The sequence below is a fragment of the Lampetra fluviatilis genome, chromosome 36 (assembly GCF_964198595.1).
Source record: "Lampetra fluviatilis chromosome 36, kcLamFluv1.1, whole genome shotgun sequence".
In the NCBI taxonomy this organism is placed as follows: Eukaryota; Metazoa; Chordata; class Hyperoartia; order Petromyzontiformes; family Petromyzontidae; genus Lampetra; species Lampetra fluviatilis.
This window is the reverse complement of record NC_136310.1, coordinates 6,873,011-6,895,914: the sequence shown is the minus strand read 5'-3', so window position 1 is coordinate 6,895,914 and position 22,904 is coordinate 6,873,011. Positions and strand designations below refer to the sequence as shown.

The window sequence follows — 22,904 nt, the reverse complement described above, 5'->3', positions numbered from 1 at the left end:
TCCCTGCAGTCACGAAAGCTTTAAATCGAAATGTGATCGTTATTATGAATAATGAAGCGTGCACCGGGGGATCTTTGTCTCCGTTTGTTTGGTTGTGGTTGCTCGTGATGACCGCCCGGCGAGCAGGTGTTCTTCCGCACGCCGGACGACCTTCCCATCGCCATCCTGCAGGTGGACGTGGAGCCCCAACCTCCCCTCGTCAACGAGATGTTCCGCTTCTGCCAGCCGGAGCTCACCATCCTCAAAAAGACGATCCGCTTGCCCGCGTGGCACAGCTTCTCAGGTGCCAGTGCCCCTGCTCCTCCTCCCCCAACTCTCCCTCCTCATCATCAAACTCATAATGACAATAATAACAACAGTCATTATATTATCGTGCCCCTTGGTTTGTGTAGGAATGGCTCGCTGAGGCTCAAGGATTGATGTCGTCCCCAGTTATATTTATTGAGCGTGTGGTTTGCGTGCGGACGGAATCGAAGAGTGTCTGGTGAAAACCCACCACACCTACGAGGGGGGGTATCACCCGAATGTTGTGCACGGGTAGATTCAAGGATCGATCGACCGATTCCTGCATTGCCGTCCCAGCTGGCCACTCGCAGCAGCCCACAGGTTTGGGAGTTTCACAGATGTCGTGTGATCCTCCAGCCCTTGCCTGCATACAGAGTGATTGATAGGCAGACGTGCTACATGGATGATCTGTCTGCGAGTGTTTGTTCATTTGAACGAATACACCTGCCCGCTTTTTTTGCAGAAGTGCGAAAATATGAACTGCGATAAATGTTAGGCAGCGGCGAAATAGCACGTAAAATAAATGACCAGCAAACACTGCCTTATGACAGAAAAAACATATCGCGTAGTATGCAATACATTTACATGTACAATCTTTAAACATGGATTGACGATGGCCCTCGAATCTCACAGCCTTTCTATTCAAAATGGACATTTCTCCAAATGTATTAGAGGGAAAACAATTGACACGCTTGCAGTTCAATATGTTTGCAATCCAAGTTCGTCATTTGATGAAGAATCGATTCATTTTACTTCCTAGTTGTGAATGTAGCAGCCTTCTCGTGGCTGGAGAGGTCACATGGATCCATTACACACGTGTATAAATGAGAAGAAGAACATTGATTCTTCGGCACGCTATTCGACATGTGTACCCTCAGTATAATATGTATCACCTTGGAGGAGCAGTGGAACAATGGCTAACACCCTGTGCCCTGAGCCCAGTGGCCTGAGTTCGATTGCTACCCACGGCTAACGTGAGGTGACGATTGCGAGCTGAATCAGTCCAAAGCTCACCATTCACCAACGTGTACGGTAATATGCGCTCAACCAACATGGCATGGGGCAGTCTTCGTCCAGCAGTGGATACATAAAGGCCTATAACAATTATCAATTAAATTGTATGATAGGCTAATTGTTTATGTACGTAGAATTCTTTTTTATATACAACCTTTTTTTTCAGCTGTCATGGGGCAGGGTTAATAACGGACGCGGATCCGTTGCTTTCGGTTCATTTTGCATCAACGACGATGACCTTAATTGTGAAAAAAAGTCACCAGAGTGCCCTCCGACATGATTGAGGCGCCACACTACCATACTTCCTAACTCTGTTCCGCTGCGCACAGCCACGCGCTGCCGCCCCCCCCCTCACACACCCACACCACCTCAATGCGACAATGCTTCATCGTTGTCGTGATAATGATGACCTAATGGGAATTATTCGCATTCGTAAACAAGAACCAAAAATAGGCATCTCACAAAGCACACACATTACAAAAACAACTTTTAACTAGAGCAGGGCGCTGTAACCTGGCAGGCATGATGAGCCATACAAAAAAAACACTTCTTGCTTCCGTAATGAGAGTTAAGGGTTAAAGGGCTAGGGGTTAACGTGAGCGGTTGGAGGGTAACCGCGTTCGCTGCTTTTTGCTGTTTAGTTCGTTGTCCTTCACCCGCGCCTCTGATTAGCGCGGTGCGAAAGAAGTTCAACGTACATACGTACGTAAGGTAGTTGAATCTGTTGACCCCGATGAATCGGCGCGGGTGTACCGTACAGTTTCTGCAGTTCGTTTCGCGCATTCTGTCCTGTTTGTCCTGCCTGGCTGATTTATTCCGTCTCGTATAGTCTGCCTCATTCGTTCCATTAACCTAAAGGTACGTTCGCATAAAATGTCCACATTTGCACCTCCGATTAACACGGTTGGCTACGTACGGTGCAAGAGAAGTTGAACACACGTACGTATAGTTTGCATTGCATTGTAAAATACACAATTCTCACACGTGCAATCTGACACTTGCATTGCTCGCTTTTTCATCATCATCACGATTCATGGGCAGACAGCCCATAGGTGTCCACTACACGTTTCGTCATTTGTTTTCCACTTTCCTCTGTCTTGTGCCAATTTGCTGAAGGAGTGGCCACATCTTTTTGGCACCAATCTCTCACGATGTCATCGTCGTCATCATCGTGAAGCCATTCTCTGTTAGGTCGTCCTCTCTTTCCGGTTCCTTCCATTTTTCCAAACAACACACTTTTAATGTTCCTGTTGTCTATGCTCACTTAATACCCCATTTTAATTGCTCAGTCGCTACAATCCTATTACAGGTTGCGCTTGAGGTTCCGGGGTTCATTTGGATATCAATGTGAAAACATTTCCTGGCAAAACAATAAATAGTTCTACTTGAAAACATTACCCGGGGGAGCCTTGGCCGACTCCTCGTTGCCGTGAACACCTCGTTTTGAAACGCGCGGGGTCTCACCATGCAGCCTTCAATATCGCTCCCACGCTCGAGTCGTCTCAGGCGCGTTCCAGCCTTTGACTGCCATTCCGTTGTCATCCTCGCCCACCGGCCATCGTCCCTTTCCAGCGACACAGTCAATCCCGAGTCCACTTAATTTCGTAAGTCAGAATAAGACTCGGACATTTATTGTTTCGGGCGGTAAGGCCCATGGAGTAAATCGGCCCAAGACCATCACAGCCCAAGACCGTCAAGATTGACAGTCAATGTGAAATCGCGAACTTGTTCAATAATAATAATAATGAGTTGCATTATAAAGCACTACTCGGTGCTCGAGGCGCCGTACATCACAAGGAATATATCGTAGGCCGAGGTGAGGAAAAGCCAAGAAGACAGACAGAAGCCATTTCAGAGAACCGTAAACGAGAGAAAACAAATGCGCGTTGAGGCGGGGTTTTAAACGTCGCGCCTCGGTCTCTCAAGTGCGAATGTAAGTATAAATGTGTCGTAACCCTCCACCACCCGACACAGCCAATTAGTAAGGGATTTGTCACGTAAACAAAATGCCAATTAGTTACTCCTTCAGCCCACCGGTGTGTTGGAGAGCAAATGTTCTCTTTAATTGGCTGTGTCGGGTGGTGGAGGGTTCCGACACATTCATGCTTACGCGATCTAACCCAAAAACCTTTATTATGAATAATATTGGTCGCGAAAGCCCTACGTGTCAAAGTCACTTTAGTGACGGGCAAGCCCTCCAAGACGCCACGGCATGAAGGGCACCGTATCAAACACCTAGAAAAAGTTTGTGAAGCAGGCAATGCGTCTCCAGGTATATATCTGTCTGTCAACATGAATTTAACAATCAAAATTGGACGACCTTCTGGCCGTGGGGCTGATGGTATACCATGCGTAACATTGACCTCCACGACGACGTGAATGATTATTTAGCGCTACGTACCATCGGATATGACAAGCGCTGCTTGTCATATCTCCCCCAACGCATTGAGCCAACGTCTAGCTCATCGGATTCCTCCAGTGTAAATAAAATAAATGTTCTGATTTTGAAAGCGACGCATAAGTGCGTTTGGGTCGAAATTGAGTTAGATGTATAATCAGCAAAGCTGCTTCTCCTTCAGACGGCGCCGCTTAACGGTTCTTGTTTGCCAGCGCAACGTTGATGATGGCCTCCCACCGGTGCCGAGTCACGATCGTGGCCACCGGTAGCCACCCTGTGCCGTTTGGTAAGCTGCAGGCTGTCCCGCGCAAGAGCTCGAGTTAAAAAAATACAGCGTTCGCGTATTTTTAGAAAACGCGTTACTTTTTTTTTGCGGGCACTCTGAAAATAGGCACTTTTTGCCAATTAAAAGCGGGGCTGCAATTAACGACTGATTTGTTAATTAGGGTAACAAGCTCGATTGCTATCGCGGAGTCTAAGTTTAGCGTGCAGCCCACTGGCATCGATTTGCGATGCCGCCGGCTCCCCATCGCATGCCGTGCGTCAGCGGCCGACCACGCGGCGCGCCGTGTGGACTGAACGCCGCGGACACCCAGAGGCGAAATGCTGGACGGCCAGCGAGAGGGGGAGGGCGGGTTCAGAGTTTTGCCGACTCCGCTGGCCTACACGACTCACGCCCGCAATCCGGCAATTTGTGTTGTGGGGCTGATCTCGTTACGTCTCGGGAGTATATACACACATCGGGGTGGGGCAGCACTTTCCCACCTCGGAAGCTAAGCAGGGTTGAGTCTGGATAGTGCTCAGAGATGGGAGACCCACCCATGCATTCCAGGTTGTTATAGGCTGCTACTGCCGCAGGGCTGTAGGTGGGCAGCAGAGTCCAATCCATAAGAGGTTTTTTTGGGGGGTTGGTCGCCAAAGCCTACGTGTGAAATTGAGCAGAGTGCAATGTATCAAAATCCAGTGTTGTACCGTATTTGCATGCTCCCGTATCTATGCCCTCTGGCTTTGTCTACCTGAACTGACCAGCGTGGTGAAGTATGGTCAAATAAGCCCCGTGACCCACGCGGCGTGGGGAGGCCGTCGTCCAGAAGTAGCCTGACAAAATCGGTGTGGAAAGTTCCATTATAACATTGGGCTGTTAGATCGTTTTATCGTGGGTTGTCGTCCTTGTCGTGGTAGAGAAGCTTGTGTATCTCCATGACCCGGAGAGCAATGCCGGCGGGAGCCTCAGGCTCCCAGCAGGCCCAACCATGCCGGACTGGTCAAAGAAAAAATGGACAATCTCTGGTCCTCCAGGTTGAGGGTTGGGTGTGGGGAAAAAACTGAATTGTTATGGAAACTGCAACAAGTACACATTTAATACCGGACCACCAGGAGGCACCTAGCCACGGAACTGGCAGGATGACCCTATCCAATCAAAGCCCTCGGAGGGACGTTGGAATGGTGAAAAGGGGCCTCCTGGACCTAAAGCACATCATCAAGGTTGGAGCCTGTAACGTACGTTCCATGTACCAAACGACGTCCAAGATGGCCCAAGTTGTCCACGAGATGATACGCTACCAAATTAACATCTTAGGAGTAGGCGAGTGTTGACCAACTAAAAACCATGGGCCTGTCTTGGGGTGAAGCAGAGAAAGCTGCTAAAGACCGTCTGGCATGGGGTGGGCTTGTTGTGGCCTTATGCTCCACAGGGAGCAAAGAGGAGTAAGTAAGCTAGATCGTTGAAGTGTAAATCAGTGAAAATACGAATCCTTGTTTTGTTTTCCATTATGTCACCATTGTGCCCATCAAACCATCTGGCTGGACGAGGTTTGCCAGCGCATCACTTGTGTCAACCCAGGAATGCCAAATCTGAGTCCCTGGCACAGAAATCCCACAGGTGCTGTGCACCCATCCTTAAACGACCCTGTCAACTCTCCCGTCGTTTCAGACAGCCACACAGAAGGACAAGTGCCGCGCTGCCACAGCTGGGATGAAGCGTTCTTGTGCAATAACAAACGCATGCTGCTCATGACAGTGTGTGCCCGGGTGGAACGCAGTTGACTAAATCCAAAGTAGGAGTCACGTTAACACGTGTGTTGAGTGAAAACCCATTAAAAGCTATAATAATAGAGTTTTTCACCCTTTTTTCTGGCAACAAAACTGAAACCTTTTTACAAGGATTCATGTCTGCATTAACCACAAGACTTGCAGTCAAAATGCAAACAAAAAACACACTGATAATATATGCATTGTCCTCGATTGGTCCACACCAGAGACAGCTTTTTGGTACTGGCAAAGGATGTCTAATGATGTAGATCCATTGAAAGCTCCTACGGAACACAAGACAACGAGATGGTGGTAGTGTGTGGCATATAGTACCACCACGTGCCTGCCCGCCTTCGTCTCCCCGGTGATAGTGATCATGAAGTTAACGACACCGCCATGCGAGCACATTTTTTATTTTAGGTTGGGTCTACCGCAGGGGGAACCAGACCAGGTTGACCGGACGACTTTATGCAGGATCTGCGTATCGTAGCTCCATAGTTTTGTGATCTAGCGGATGCCACTGGGATTGTTGCACAGTGCACCAGCCACTGTGGCATGAAATGTCGTGCAGATTAAATAGATTCATATCGATTCTTAATTTCGCGACGAAGAGGTCGACTCAGCTTTCAAACGAATGTCTACCACGTGGTGTCAAAGCATCAGCACTGAGTAAACAAAGGTGGCTTGGTGTGGTGCTGGCCCGCACACCGCTCCTGCATTCGTTGCGCAGGTCTTAATAGGTGCTCGCTAACAGCGCTTGCCACAACTGCTTATAGCAGCTATAACGGGGGGGGGGGGGGGGGGTGGGGCGGAGGATCTTTGTCTGTTTCGTGTGCACATTCAGTTACAAGAACCTGAGTTTGATTCATAACCACGCTCGTCACCTACCTGCTCGCTACCTGCGGCTGCCCCCAGTCGTCTTTAAGAACAATTGTGGAGGAGCTGTGGAGGGGGGGGGTGTGGTTGATGGGATCCTCGTCATTGTTGTTTTAACCTCGTTCTGTTCGCCATCCACAGGTAGAGCAGAAGGCCGAGCCGAGCAGCAGCTGCACGTGAGATGCAGCGATGCCAACATCTTGTGTAACACGTCGAACTCGGTAGGTGGAGGGTCGGTGCGCGGGTGGGCGGGCGGGAGCAAGGGAGGGATGAATATTGCACGGCAACGATAAATCTTACGGTAAAGCTGAATTGCAAAATGGGTTTAAACATAGGAAAAAAAGACGATGACGACAATGACGATGGCCATAACAGTTTGTGCCATTTAAAGTTGTGTCATTATTATTACGTGTTGTTGTCGTCGTCGTTAGTTTTCATCCAGAGCCACGTGCTGTACGTATGTTGGATTTCTTCCACACCGTACGTAGCTAATCTTAGGTGCGGTGCAAGGAGAACGAACTAAACACAAAAGGCAGTTCTGAGAAATTGAGTTTGTCAATCTATATCAGCGTTCTAGACGGCCGCAGAAGCGCTCCTGAGAGCGCGCGCGCGATGCAGAGGACCGTCTTTGTTCGACGTCGCTAGTGCCCCGTTGGAAGGACTAACTCAGCCTGCCGTGTCTCACCCTCGCCCGCCAGGGCGCGTCGGAGCCGTGCGACATATCCGTGAAAGTCTCGGGCAGCCCGTCGCCGCACGTCACCACGTTTTTCATCATGATCTACACGTGAGTCTCGGCGGCAGACACACGGCGGCGCAACCCCCCGCGGGCGGAGATCGGGCCACACTGCGGCGTGTCAGCCGACACGTGCCCTTGCCGGCCTCGTCCCGTGCTTCTTCGCTCGTGAGGCGTGGGCAGGGATCCGAATGGAAACGTTCAAATGTTTGCGCATTCTTCGTTGGCGAACGAATGGCAGTGCGACAGTGAGGAATTCTTGAATTGGCCTCGTGCGAAGGTTGGAGTCGTTGCCCCCTCGTATGCACGGCAGGCTGTGTGTTCGGCCACTCCAGTCTCAGCTGCTTCGATTGATTTAGTTTTGCAACACAGATGCACGCTACTTAGCCATTAAACATATATCTGGGGGGCGGGGGGGGTGCCTGTCCTTGCGTAATAAAGTATTTGCGAGCAAGCCTGACATCCAACCCTCCCCTCTGGTCTGGATCGCCCAGCCCAGTAAGTGCGGTGGGGAATCAAGGCAAAGAAAAGTGCCTGCCAAGCCTATTAACAAAAAAACAATTGAAGACATTTCATGTAAGCAAGTAATTCTTAAATAATGAAACATGAGAAGAAATGACGAATCTCAGTGTGTCATTTACCACGATCAAGGTCGATTTATTGAAGCGCATAAATGATAATTCAGCCAGTTGTCAGGCTGCCATTATGTCCACGTGACCCCATCCAACCAATCAGAGCAGGTGCGAGAACAAATATTTAAATGGCTGACCAGTCTAAATTCAAGAAAGGTATTAACTACCTTCCGTCGTGCTGTGTGTTGCTGGCTGCGTGTGGTAACAGTCACTCCTGGAACCCATATACAATGGTCATATAAATAGTAATTTATAAAACGCTAAATCATTCTGAACGTATCTCTTTGCCGTCTCATCGCTCCGTGTTCATTAAATAAGCGTAGACATCGTGCATTTTGAGTCGGCAGCATGGAACTACGAAATCATCACCGCCTCGATCGGCATCACAAGCACTAACGACAAATATCCCCCGTATAGCCTTTAACAGACTGTCGGGACAAATGCTGTTAGCGAGCACCTATAAAGGCCAGCAAGGCGCACGAGGGGTGGGTGGCCAGCACCACGCCCAACCACCTTTGTCTCCCTCGTGACGATGTTTACAAATCACACCAGGTACTCAATTGAGGCCGAGTCGACCTAGGGAAGGTCCAGGACCGGTTCTAATAATCATCACTTGGCCGCGAGTTGGAATTGAACATGGGTCCGCTGGGTTCATAGCACAGCGCGCTAACCGCTCCACTACTACCACCCCCCCCCCACCACCACCACCATCAAAACCACAAGCAGCAGATCTAGGGTATTGTCCTGTTGATTGAACTCCATCATCATCATCAAGCCATGGATCGTCTTGTACAGATGCAAAGGCAACGGTGGTGTTAACCTTCGACGCCCACGCTCTGCAGCGAAGGGTACATGTTTCATAATGCGCAGCGTCAGTCCTGCAGTGAATGTCACTCTGCAGCGTTTGCTCCGCAACCTAAGGAAAAACCAATGACTGCATGCACCATCTACGTTGGGCGTTGCCAGCTTTGAAAATTAAATTCCCACAAGCCAAAGTGACATGCTCGCTTGATTATTGCACGCAGTGTTCCCTGGTGTGGCATCCTTTTGTGCCGCTTCGTAATTTTAACATAGCATTTAAAATAACAGCTATCCCGATCTGTTTAAACTTTTTATTTGAATCCCCCCCCCCCATATATGTATATTATTACTTTGGGGATGTTTTGCATTCTGTAATCTTCTTGTCCAATGCTCTTTTTGTCAAGTGCTGTTGTTGAGATTGTCTACAATAGGTGTGTGTCGCCAATTCTGCGTCTTTAGTATTTTACAAACTGCCCACCTCTTAACCCAGACTTCCCACTGTGTCGTCGATCATCATCTTCCCTCCGTCATTCGTACTTGTGTTATTAGGCCCTCTTCCGCTGCGCCTTTCGCTCCCTGCATCTACGCCTTTTGTTTACCCTCTGATTCTATCCACCGCATCTATCACTGCCTGTCTTTATACATCTCATTATTTCTTCCACTTTGTCCGTGTGTCTCTGCTTGCCTGCTTATCTTCTGGCCTGCCAGCATTTTACAATGGTCTGCCTGTATAGCAATGTTTGTCTCTCGCACCCACCACCACACACCTCCTGCACCCACCCAACCACCCACCCACCACACCCACCCACCCCACCACACCCACCAACCCACGCACCCACCCACTGCAACAACCACCCACCTCGACCATTCCTTATTCACCACCACCACCTCCTGCACCCACCCACCACACCCACCACACCGACCATTCCCCGCACCTCCGATTACCACGGTTGGCTAGAACGTACGGCGCAAAAGAAGTTCAACGTACATACAGACATACATTCTCCCTCCGCCACCTGCCCCGCGCACAGGGACCCGTACCACGCGGTACCCGTACAACTGTGGCGCATGCTGGTGCACTGGGTGCAGCGTGTCGACGTCTCCTGCCAGCTCGGGCAGTCGGCGCGCACGTCTTTGCCGCTGCGGGGGACTCGCGCCCTGCGCCGGGTCCAGTGCCACGTGGCCCAGCCCGACGCCGTCGTCGAGGTACGAGCGTGCGGTGGGCCGCTGGCGAGACGTTGACTACCTCGCCTGGTCTACAGGAGGTTCGTGGGTTCCATCCCGACCCTGGCGCCTGCTGTATATTTGGAGTTTGCGTGTCTCTTATCATCATCATCATCATCACGGTGGCTAGGAGATGTTAACTACCTCGCCTGGTATACAGGAGATCGTGGGTTCGATCCCCACCCTGACGCCTGCTGCATATTTGGAGTTTGCATGTTCTCTCTCTCTCCCCGTGGTCGCGTGGATTTTTCTCCGGGTCCTCCGGTTTTTCCCTCCACGTGCGTTTAGAGTATTTGGCTGCTATACATTTCCACGTGATAAGCCACTTCGTTGAGCTGCCATTTATGGCCAGGTCACTTCTGAAAAAGAGCCATACAGCTCAATGGGCCTTACCTGGTAAAATTAAAATAGCTATAGTAACTATAGTTAGACGGGCCTCCTGCATGCTCCAACAGTCATGTGGATGACTTAAGGCCGAATGAGAGCCCGTTGCCTGTGACCAAAGCACACAGAATAAACTAAAACTAAACTTTTAATTTTGTCAGGTAAGGCCCACTGAGCCATATAACTTCTTTTTCAGAAGCGACCTGCCCATAATTGATAGCCCAACGAAGTGGCTTATCACGTGGAAAATGATAGCAGCCACGAATACTCTAAACGCAGTCCCTCTACTTATCAAGACGTTTTCGGCCAACCATTCATTCAGTGCGCATTTGTGCGTGTGGGATGAAACCGGTAGCGCCCCGGAGAAAAAAAAAACCTACGGGGGTGGCTGAGACCCCGATTTAGAGCCCGGGATCTCGACGGTGATGCCGCCACCACGGTCAGCTCTTCTTGAAAGCCGATTGCGTCTGCGAGCGGGGGTTTACCGTTGGATTTGAAGGCAGCGGACACGTGCGACCGTATTTAAATCTGGACTTAACATTAATTTTTCATCGTCACGAATTGTTCCCCAAGTGCTTTATGCCCAGCTGGTTGTTGTAGATCATACATTTCTGAGCAGATACTGTACGTTCCGCAGCGTACCGCAGGTAGGAGGCTTATAACCAACCACCCCCTCCTACCCCGCAGGGAATGATTTCATTATCGCAATACAGGGTCGTGAATTAATTGAATAATTATATAATGAGTTCCTGTTTTTCGTCCTCTTCTTACCGTGTATTTTTTGTTTCTCATTCTTACAGCCTCATAATCGCACTCATTTACATATTTCTTTTTTATTCACGGAAATGTTTCACGAATGTGATCGACAAATTATCAGGCTCGCAATTTGATGCACATGACCGTGAACGTTTGACGAATCGATGCATCGTTGCATGCCAACAACAAACCCTTGTAATGTAGCCGGGCAAGTGGACAAACGGGATCATCGGTGTAACAAATCGAAAGAAAACGAGTAGGCAGGCAAGTAAGGTAGCGTTCTTGTCGATAACCATGCAACAACAAAAAAACTATCAAGACAGCAAGTCTTGTTTTGCAAGAGATGCGAGTGTAATATTGTGTTAGGGAGTAATTTACAGGGCACAAATTTCATGCCAACAACAAACCGGAAAATTATATTCTTCACAATGAAGGATTTTTGGGTATCCATTATTTATAATAATTGACTGCCAGACAATACTAGTTTATTCCGAAAGTTATTTTGATCGGACCTGCCATCCAATTTCGTAAGCGCTTCAAGGGATTATTATTTGTTTTTAAGTTGTTATGCGCACATAATAGCTCGCGATGCCGAGCGTCGCAACGAAGATGCGTTTTGTGTGCCGCAGTTCGAAATAGCTCTTAGCTGGGTTGTAGGCGAACTCATCCCACTGGATGTCAACAAATTAAGTACCACTTTGCAGAAAGTCCACAGCCAGTGGTTTGTCCTTGGAAGGGAACGGACCATTGCCCTCTAATGTATCAGTTCCGCCACTGGCTTCATGGAAATGAGCGCCTGCCCTGCACTTATTCATGGTTCTTTCGGTAAAGTCACGGATTGCAATCGAAAAGTCGTCAGAATTGTATTGTTTTATTTTTATTATTTTATGATTTCCCTTCTACGTGACTTTACCGAAAGAACCAAGAATATGAATCCCTGCAGTCACGAAAGCTGTGCATCGAAATTTGCCCTGCACTTGTTTGAGCGTAGATACACTTGGCTCACGTACACGGTGAGTGGTGCAGTATTTGTATTCACATTTTTCTACGCTGTTATGAATGTCATACGCGCGGTTGAGCCCGGATGGTGCCTGGATGAGTGACTGCCTCCACACAAGCAAAGCTACGTGGAGGGCACTCGATGGTCGGTGGTGCAAGAATATAAAATTGTTGTACTCTACTCCTGCGCTTGCACGGCTCTACTCCCCCCGGCTTCACAAACCCGCATAGACCAACACCGTGAAGTACGCATTGTGACTGACACTGCAGCGGGGTTAACAAAGTGGCTGTGCATTTTATTTAATATAGTTCAATTTAAATCACAATTGCAGATCGGTTTTCCCCGATTTCCCGCGTGTGCGGGCCCAATGGTTTTGTTTCTCCCCCCCCCCTCTCTCACCGCTCCCCGCAGAGCCCCCACCCCCACACTCATCATTATCACCGTCGTCGTTATATTTTTTTGCGGCCACGGCGAGCGGCTCGCGACGAAGCCGCGGCATTGTGCCCCAACTTATTGGGAGGGGGAAGCAATCAAGACGCCCGTTAATTGGTTTTCGCCGCCCCTCCCCCGCCTCGGCACGCCGCAAGCCAGCGGAGGCCGACCCCCGGCGGGGTCAAGACCCGCGTCCGCAATGAGTGCCTGACGCGGGTGCTCATTAAGCGATTGGGAAATGGCAGCGTGGCATTTTGCGCAGACGTGACACGCGCCGGGGTCGGCGGGGGGGGGGGGTTCAATCACGTGCCCGACGTGCGGCCCGCTAATAAGAGGGAAGTTGAGGCGAGGCAGCTGGGACAACCACGCCCGCCCGCGCTTCCTCGTGTTTCGAGAAACGACTTTGCGAGAGAGAAGCGGCGCACGGTGCCTCGGTTGACGATGACGGACAAAGTCTCTCTCTGTCTCCCTTTTACGGCCCAGAGCCAGTGGTAGAAATTTTGCGTCCCTATTGCCGGGGGTGGGGGGGGGCGATTCCATCTGACTCGGCCACAGAATTGCGTGAAACTTTATTGACCCCCCCCCAGAGCCTCCGTCACCGCACCAGGATTTGAGCTCGCAAACTTCTGATTATTAACCCGAATCCTGGCCGGTGATGAATTAATAATAATAATAGCAATTGTAATTAAACTTAGTACGCAATATAAGCTCACCTGGGCTGGAGCGATAGAGCAGTGTCTGGCGTGCTGCGTTACTAGCCTAGCAACTCGGGATGGGTTCCTGGCACGGCTGATATCAGTGGCTGCCTTAGTTCAAAGCCACTGCTGATGAAGTGCCATCACATGGTCAGTTTAAGGCTGAAATTAGGTCGCGGAGACCCAAACCCCAATACAAGCAGGGCACCGCGGTGGCGAGATGCTAACTCCCTCTCTTGGGATACAGGAAGTTGTAGGTTCCATCCCAACCCTGACGCCTGTTGTATATTTGGAGCTTGCATGTTCTTCCCTGGTCGCGTGGATTTTTCTCCGAGTCCTCCGGTTTTTCCCTCCACGTTTAGAATCAACTCGCGTTTAGACTATTTGACTGCTATACATTTCCACATGATAAGCCACTTTGTTGAGCTATCATTTGTGGTCGGGTCGCTTCTTAAAAAGAGCTATACAGCTCAGTGGGCCTTACCTGGTAAAATAAAAAAAATTGTTTACAGTTTTACAAACATCGCCCTGAATACATGCATTCTACATTCGTATCTTGGAAGCTAAGCTGGCTTTAACCTGCTTTGTACTTAGATTGGAGACTGCTTCGGAGTACCAGGTGCGAAGATGACGGGAGGGCATTTGAGTCTTGAACCTCGCCTTGTTGAGTATTGCCGCACGTCGTGAGTGAAGATTTTTTCTTCTGAGTACTCCGGTTTGAGCCTATTTACCCAAACACTTGTTAAGGAAATCAGCCCAACATTGTAACGCAGGAAACCTCCTGAACGAAACCATCCAGACTCATTGAGGCTTTCCCAGGTAAACGAACAAAAATTATCTTTCTGCAATCGGCCAGAAATCGAGCCGACTTTGAACTCACAAAACAGGCCCCCACGCACGCCAACAAAAAAGCAAAGCCCTCAAAAGGGGCCCCAGAAATAGCGTTATTGACCCTCGTTTTGCAGAAGAAACAAATGAATGTGGAGCGAGTCGCCCACGGACATTCGCCCCAAAGCGCGTGGCCGGCGCTCAGATTGCGCTATCCGTACTGGGAAGCCGGTGGCGTGGCGGGGGGAGGGTGGTTCAGTTGAACGATTGATAGTTTCCCACGCAATTCACATTAAATCAATTGGCCTCGGCTTGACGTGGCCTTTCTGAGCGCGGGGGTGGGGGCGGAGGGTGAGAGGGGGAACCGAGGCTGTATCGTCGCAGCCACATTGCACGGCTTAAATTGACCCCCCCCCCCGCTCGTATCGCGAGTAGCCCGCAGCAGTCCTCTAGCAAGTGGGCTTGTGGCGAGTATTACACGGCAGGTTTAGGCTACGATGGTGCGTGGGTGGAGAAATGTGGGTGGGGGGGGCAGCAGGGGGGGACGGTGTGAGCCGTTTCTCTCCGAGACCGGCTTCCAAGCGGAGATCGCCCCCGAGTGTTTTGTTCGTAAGTGGACTTTTTTTTCCCTTCGAAAGCGCGCAAGCGATGTTAGAAACTTTCAACTTGCTTTTACCGAGTTGGAAAGATCGTAAAGGGCCACGCAGCTCCCTTGTGAGGATGGGTTTCGGAGCGGTAATGATGGTTCACTTGTGTTCGTGTGCCAACGTAAGCTGAGCGGGTTTGTTTTGAGTAAGCTTGATTGGGGCTTTTTTATTGTTGGGGTATATTGTTGACGTTCGTATCGTCCGTGCATTTGTTGCAGAAATTATCACGGGCTTATCCCTCCGCATTCGATAATCCCATGCCCCCCGTACGTACGCATCGGAACACAACACACAAGATGATTTAGCTTTGTTTAACACGTGCTGCCCTTATCCTCGTCACTATTACATCTTTAAATATAAAATAAACCACTTAGCCGCGCGCTATCTCTCTCTCTCACCATAACCAGCTAGCACGGCCACCGCCTGCCTTTCTAAATTTGCGCAGTCTGGTGGAACGGGTTGTTGTCTGCTATAATACGGCCTCGGGCGCAGTGTAGCGGGCGCTAAGGCATGGCCCGATGAGCCCTAATGAGGATGACCTATACACCAAGCAAGGCTTATAATACCCGCAGCATGTCACGGCCATCACCTGTATTGACTGCTTTCCAACATCAAGTCCCGGCCAGGGGGTGAAGGGACGGCACCGCAGTTGTCGGAACTGAGTTTGATCCCCAGTCGTGGCTAACGCCGGTGGTGAGCGATATCTGAAACCGGTTCTGCTCCCGCCCCCGCCGCCCCCCCCCCCCCCCGCAAATACACTTCAGTGGAAGTGAATCGTGGCCTGCTGAGAGATCTCTGTAAAAGTGACTGGCAGTGATTGAATAGGCAACTATCGAGGCATATGGCAATCGCTTCAGTGGGTTTCTAGGAAAATAGATTGCATTTGCATCATAATAATAATAGATCTACGGGAAAGTTACTGAAGCTCAGCGGCTGAGATGCAACAAATGTTGTCATTACAATAGTTTCAGACGTGGCTTTAAATTCACATTAAAAAGCAGCTGCCGCCGAGTTTAAACAGAAGCAACAGGTAACACCGCAGGCATTAACGGGTTTCTCCCATCACGTGTCCATTGCCGTACAGCGTTGATTCGGGGCTTCTCGGGAACCTACCCAGCGCACCGACGACCTTTTTGGTGATTGCTGCGGCTGCTGCCGCATTGGTGGCTCCGCTGGTGGCAGCAGCAGCACAATTAACGACAAAACTCAACACACTCGTCTTCTTGGTTCTTTCGGTAAAGTCACGTAGAAGGGAAATAATAAAATAACAAAAATAAAACATAATAAAATAATTCTCACGACGTTTCGGCCACAACGCAAGCAGCCGTCCTCAGGTGAAGGACGGCTGCTTGCGTTGTGGCCGAAACGTCGTGAGAATTATTTTATTATGTTTTATTTTTATTATTTTATTTTTATTATATTATTTCCCTTCTACGTGACTTTACCGAGAGAGCCAAGAAGATAAATCCCTGCAGTCACGAAAGCTTTAAATCGAAATTCAACACACTCGACTTAACGCTGTGGCCTTAAAGGGAAAACGAGTATTTAACAGGCGACATTGCGACAACTTGGCCTTCCTCGTAACGCGTAAACAAATAGACACATGAGACGAGCCAGCAACTGCGGCGCCGCTTCAACCCCTCTTCATGTGGCCCATCGCAAGCAAGTCACAAGCGTCACGTTAACAGGCAGGCAGACCCTCCCTGTCACATGACTCAGGGGAGCCAATCAGATTGAGCCCGTGACATCACTTGGCTGGCCTCAATACAAAAGGTTTCTGTTTGGTGTTTTTACATCTTAACACCGCCTGTTTTATTGCCAGAAAGGGTAAAACCTATTCTTATATTCTTATGCTCAATTTAAGTCACATAACGCGTGGGGGGGAAGCGAAAATGTCAACATCGACACACCGCTGTTTTGACATTCATTAATAATTGTGATCATTTACATCCCTTTGTCATTACAGGATCCCCTCGTTATTTACGAACTTGCTATCCGCGATTTTGGGTGTCCGCGAATCACATCTGGTGATCCACCATCCCTCCTTACCTCCACAGTGCTGGATTACAGGTCACGTGAATAGCCAGCACTGCCCAGATAAATAAGGTGCGATGTTAACTACCTCGCCTGATATACAGGAGGTCGTGGGTTTGATCCCAACCCTGACGATGCCTGCTGTATATTTGGACTTTGCGTGTCTCTCTCTCTCTCTCTCCATGGCAAGATGTGAATTACCTCACCAGGTATGCAGGAGGTCGTGGGTACGATCCCAACCCTGACGCCTTTATATTTGGAGTTTGCATGTTCCCCCCGTGGTCGTGTACATTTTTCTCCGGGTCCTCCGGTTTTCCCCTCCACATTTAGAATCAACGTCACGCGTTCAGAGTATTTGGCTGCCGCTATAAATTTGCATGTGATCACAAGCCACTTCGTTGAGCTGTCATTTGTGGCCAGGCCGTTTCTGAAAAAAAAACAGCTGTATAGCTCAGTGGGACCTTACCCGATGAAAAAAAAAAGTTTAGTTCAGTTTCGATTTAAAGCTTTCGTGACTGCAGGGATTCATCTTCTTGGTTTTTTCGGTAAAGTCACGTAGAAGGGAAATAATAAAATAATAAAAATTAAACATAATAAAATAATTCTCACGACGTTTCGGCCACAGCGCAAGCAGCCGTCCTCAGGTGAAGAACAGGTCTGTCGGAAAGACAGCGTCTTCACCTGAGGACGGCTGCTTGCGTTGTGGCCGAAACGTCGTGAGAATTATTTTATTATGTTGAATTTTTATTATTTTATTATTTCCCTTCTACGTGACTTTACCGAAAGAACCAAGAAGTTTAGTTCAGTTTAAATCGTTGAGTCTGACTACGACCATCCGGCCACTGCCTTCCCCCTCTCCGCCCCCCCCACCACGCTCTCTCCAGGTATCTCCGCGGGACGAGTTCACGCTGCAGCCGGACTCGGTGCACGAGGTCTCTCTCCGCGTGCGCCCGCTCTCCGCCGGTACCCGGAGCCACCTGCTGAGCGCCGTCGACACGGAGTCGCTCGCCATGCTCAACTGCTGGCTCGTGTGCGTCTCCTGCTCGCCGCCCGTCATCTCCAGGGTGCGGCCACGGTGCTAGCATGACACGGCACTTGCCACCCTCCCGATTGCTGCCATCGTTGCGGACAGCCGCCGGAAGCGATGTTTCTGAAGCTTCCTTTGATGCTGTTGTCACTGCTATTTTCGTTCAGCTGCTGTTGTTTGCCGTGACAGTTGCCGCAAGTGTTGCTTCCCCAAGGGGGTAGTCAAGCCTGAAATTGAAAGCTTTTTCAATAGGGCCCAACATTAGTTTCAAATACAAACAGTCAATATATTTTATTTGATAAATAGCAATTAAATATACATTTTCACGGTATCACGGGGAGCCGGGGGGGCATCACCCTTACCCCTGCTTTCCCCACCCCCCCCTCCCCCATTGGATCCGCCACTGTGCCAATATTACTCCCGTTATCTCGGCTGCTGGAAACATTGCTGTCCCTGCTTCTGTCGCCTTACCTGCAACTGCTATTGCTGCTGCAGTTCATACAAATCGTATTGCTGCTGCAACAATTTATCACTGGGTCAAGTATTTGTGCTGCCGTTGCTGCTGCACCCCCACCACCACCAATACCGGCACCGGCACCACCACCATCACACTGGGGTTGGAGAGGGCATCTACTCATTCAAGCTGCCTCCCTAAGCCCTGCTTCCCACCAACCCTCCTGGGAATTGAGCTTCCTTATGTCCCAGCAAATGACTGATTACAGGATTTAAATAATTACCATCTTGTTACATTAATGCATTCGCCACCACTGTGCCGCCGACAGGAAATGGTTTTCATTTTGGCGTCACTGTTGCAAAATACCGCTGCGTGGGTTGTCGCTGGTCGTATTGGTGGGTCGTACCGCGTGGTCGTTCGGCACGATGTCCGACGTTTCTCTCCGCGTGCTGGGAGCTTCTTCAGTTCCTATTTGTCTGCTTATTTCGTGGAGTAAAACGTCGGGACGTCGCGCCAAACAACAATTTACAACAGCAACATGCGCTGCAACCCGAAAGGGCATCTGAAGCGCTGTTGTAAAATGTTTTGGCAGTGTTTGTCTCGAGTGGAGAAAGTAGATGGGTCGTAAGGTACAATAGTGTAAGGGAGTGGCAATATCACCGTGCATCGATTCATTGATTAAAACTAAAAATAACAATTGTGTTTACTTCCATGCAAAGAACCGTGCATTGAACGATTCACAATTCATGCACATGATGTGCAAATTATATATGCAGAATTTTCTTGATTTGGACCAGAGGTCGCAAACGGGTTTTGATTCTTTACCCGTACCCGTACCCGGCCGCACCAGGGTCGCAAACGCGTACCCGTACCCGGCCGGGTAGGGTACATGTAGGGTACGGGTAACCGTACGTAACCGTACCCTACCCGATACCCGGCCGGGTACGGGTAGCCGGGTATCGGGTACCCGATTGCGACCTCTGGGATGAAGCCATGTTGCAGGCGCGGGTGGGTTGATTCTAGGAACTTGAATTGTGAGAAGAGACAAGACGTTGGGAAATGAGTGACAAACGGTTACTCACCAGTGACTCACGGTCTACCCATACCCGGCCGCACCAGGGTCGCAAACGGGTACCTGTACCCGTACCCGGCCGGGTACTGGTAGCCGGGTATCGGGTAGGGTACGGGTATCGGGTACCCGATTGTGACCTCTGATTTTTACTAATGGAGCAAGGACAAGTCTACGAATGGGAAAGCAAAAAGCATGAAAAGAGAACAAATGACGTGGCAACGAGGAGAGCGAAAATAAATTGCCTTCGAATCGAATCGTAACCGCAAATATGAACATCTGAATCGCTGCGTGTGTCTGATCCGTTACAGTCCATGTCGTAAAGGGAGAGTCCTTGCCTGTCAAATCGGAAGTTTACCAGCAATGAATCAAGCGAGTCTGGCTCTGCTGATGAGACACTGTGTAATCGAAGCCGGTCCAGAGAATGTCCTTATCTTGAAACAATGCTGCTGAAATTTTACACTTCCCAGAAGGTCGCGCGACCTCTGCTGGGTTGTGTTAGGAATACTTTTTATTTGTTCTTATCTGGAGCGGTAGATATGTGCAGGAGGCATATAATCTTTTTACTCTTTGAGGATATAAAGTATTCGGCTCAGTGCTCAAACATGGGCATCACGAGCCCTCATTACGAGAAACGGCTACGTATAGGAGATTTATACTGGTAGGAACCTCCTGGTTACACCAGCCCACAGGGGATTATTGTGTCCGTCCGTCCGTCGTGCAGGGAGGGGCTGGGTGGGGAGGGTGGGGAGGGGCTGAGTGGGGAGGGTGGGGTGGGGAGGGTGGGGAGGGGCTGGGTGGGGATGGGCTGGGTGGGGAGGGGCTGGGTGGGGAGGGTGGGGCTGGGTGGGGAGGGGCTGGTCACCCCGTGGTGCCCTTATAAAACTCCACGTTTAACCTACTCACGCCGGCTTGTGCCCGCCCTCACAGTCGGCCATATTTGCGGAATACACCACGCCGCCTTTGACCCTAGCCATTGACCGAGCAGCCCAACGTTCCTACAAGCTCCCTCCGCAGGAATGTGTTTGTCTGCGTATTTATATCGGTACGCGGATGTCAGAAACAAAGAAGACTCAATCGCGGCGCACAAGCACGGGCGTAGACCTCGCCATCACTGTCATTTGCAGCGCTGCTAAGTAGCTGACAAATATATATTAAAAGCGAACATTAGCAGCAGTGGATCCCCTTAGCTCTCTCTCTCAGATTTTAAAGAAAAGGAGTTGCCCAGAAAGTGATCCTATTGTATATTTTCAATTGCAGGGTAATCGTTTTCAAACGCAACTTATTTTCAGCTGAAATATGCATGGGTGAAATATGCATAGGTGAAATATACATGGGTGAAATATGCATGGTTGCCCGTAGCCTTTCGTTTCAACCGTTGTGGAATCCCATCGAATGTGGCTGGGTGGCACTGTTGAGAATTCAGATTTTGATCGGGGGGGGGGGGGGTGTCACGTCAGCCAATCATCGCAGGGGTCTATAACAATGCCTACCATTTAGATTAGATGGAGGTCAGCAGCAGCAGCTGTCTCATGCAGAGAGTAGCCGCAGCCATGGGAAAATGGAATTTCTCCGACCAGCTCACGAGCCACCAACTCACTGCCCACCAACAGACGTTATCCCTGCCCCGTTTGCGCGTCTTCAACGGGGAGACACTATCACCGCAGACGATGTACGAGCCGTGAAGCAGACGCAACAAAATGTGGGATGCTTTCAATTCGCGGTTGCCCGGTTACGACCAAATATTATTGTTTCTGCTTCCGCTGTTTCCACTTTCGCAGGATTGTGCGGTTGATGATGATGATTAGTGCCAATTATGCCGCTGTTTCTTTCTGATAATTTTGCAACGAGATGAAAAAAAAAGACATTTCGTTTGTGTTTTTTTGATTGAAATGGATGGAGATGGGCTGGAAGTAATGGGCGTTCTTTCTGATGCAATGTTTTACGTCCGGCTTTATCGTGAGCACGTCAATAAGAGCGAGGCACATGGGGCGTGAGAACACAAGCCCCCACCCCCTTCCGTGGCTGTTACCACCGAATCGCCCAGACCACACAAGGCAGGTGTCGTGTCGCCATCTGCTGGCATTACATTCAGTGATTGGGGTCCTGACGGGCCCACAAAAGACAGTGGTGGTGTAATTCGCTGGATATAAGCACGCCTTGGATAAACATGGCTCCGATATATAAGCGACACGCCCTTACATTACGTTGGTGGTGGTGGGGGGGGGAAGGGAAAAGGGAGCGTCTGATATAAGCACACTCCGTGAGCTTTGCCTGGTAGGATGGGGATGGTTTAGTTTTATTTTCATGTGTTTGGGTGATTTGTTTAGCCTTCTTGTACGTTGCACTACTGTCATGTTTGTGTAATTGTTGTTGTAACCTTCGTAGCACGTGTCCCTATTGGACAAGAGATTAATAGCTCATCGGATTCCTCCAGTATAAATTCAATATTCTGATTCTGTTCTAGATTTGAAGCTTTCGTGACTGCAAGGATTAATATTCTTAGGTTTTTCGGTAAAGTCACGTAGGTAAAAAATAAAAATTACTAAAAGTAAAATAAAAATAACAAATTACGACGTTTCGGAGGCAACACAAGCTTCCGTCTTCAGGTGGAACCGTCACAGCACGATTGCTGTATCAAGTACAGCTATCATGCTGTGACGGTTCTACCTGAAGACAGAAGCTTGTGTTGCCTCCGAAACGTCGTGATTTTTATTTTATTTTTATTTTACTTTTATTCATTTTAATTTTTTACCTACGTGACTTTACCGAAAAAACCTAAGAATATTCTGATTCTGACCTGAATGAAAGCACGTGAGCATACCGCAACCTGCGCTTGGAGTGTGCTTATGCCACAACTTCTACCCCAAAAGCCACGAAGCAGTGGTGGGGGGGGGACGTGAAAGTCTTTGATCTATGTTTAATTATTAATCATTGATTATTGTAAACAAACAGAGCCACAAACAAGTCAAGGGCACCGTTTTTCAGTCAATAACATCAGTTGATTTGGTTCAATTAAATTGATAACATTGACTTAACGATGTGCAATTGTATTTCCATTCAGTTGAGGAAACTTTTTTCGTGTTCAAACTGCACGGATTAAATTAGTATTTAATGATGTTCATGAGCAGTCAATCAGAAGCGTTTTAAATGATAATAAGATTTAACACAAATCCCCTACTAAGTTTTCTAAGCACGTATTCTTTGCGGGGGGAAAACATTTACATCAATATAATGTTTATACTGGAGGAATCCCATTAGCTATTGAGGTATTTTTTGCAGATGTCCAGTAGGAGTGGGTCACAATGTTTATGCTGCTATTGAATCACTCAATAGGACCGGATAACAGCCCTGTTTTACACCAAAAGTCTCTCGTTCGAGGGAAACCTGGTGGGGGGGGGGAATTTTAAATGCATTGCAACAGAAAAGGTTCCAATTTGGGCGAAGACAATTCGCCAATTAAGTCCATTAACAGAGAAAACTACCATCGACGGCACCTTTTGTGGTTGATCACTCAGGCCCCTTTAATAATAATAATAATTCCAGGTTATATAACGTTCCGCAGGACAGTATTCACTCGCTAA

The 22,904-nt window shown here is 49.1% G+C and overlaps 1 protein-coding gene across 5 annotated transcripts in view; it reads left to right on the top strand.

The window, feature by feature from the left end:
- The window catches only part of NPHP4 (nephrocystin 4), a 285,849-nt gene that overhangs the window by 256,967 nt on the left and 5,978 nt on the right, over positions 1–22,904 (top strand). For 4 of the 5 annotated variants that reach the window (XM_078873295.1, XM_078873294.1, XM_078873296.1 and 1 more), the window contains 5 exons: positions 127–283; positions 6,746–6,825; positions 7,303–7,388; positions 9,802–9,976; positions 17,655–17,834. In XM_078873295.1, the coding sequence (XP_078729421.1) occupies positions 127–283; positions 6,746–6,825; positions 7,303–7,388; positions 9,802–9,976; positions 17,655–17,834 (678 nt within the window). The remainder of the gene's footprint in view (positions 1–126; positions 284–6,745; positions 6,826–7,302; positions 7,389–9,801; positions 9,977–17,654; positions 17,835–22,904) is intronic. The other variant, XM_078873292.1, reaches the window with a different exon arrangement.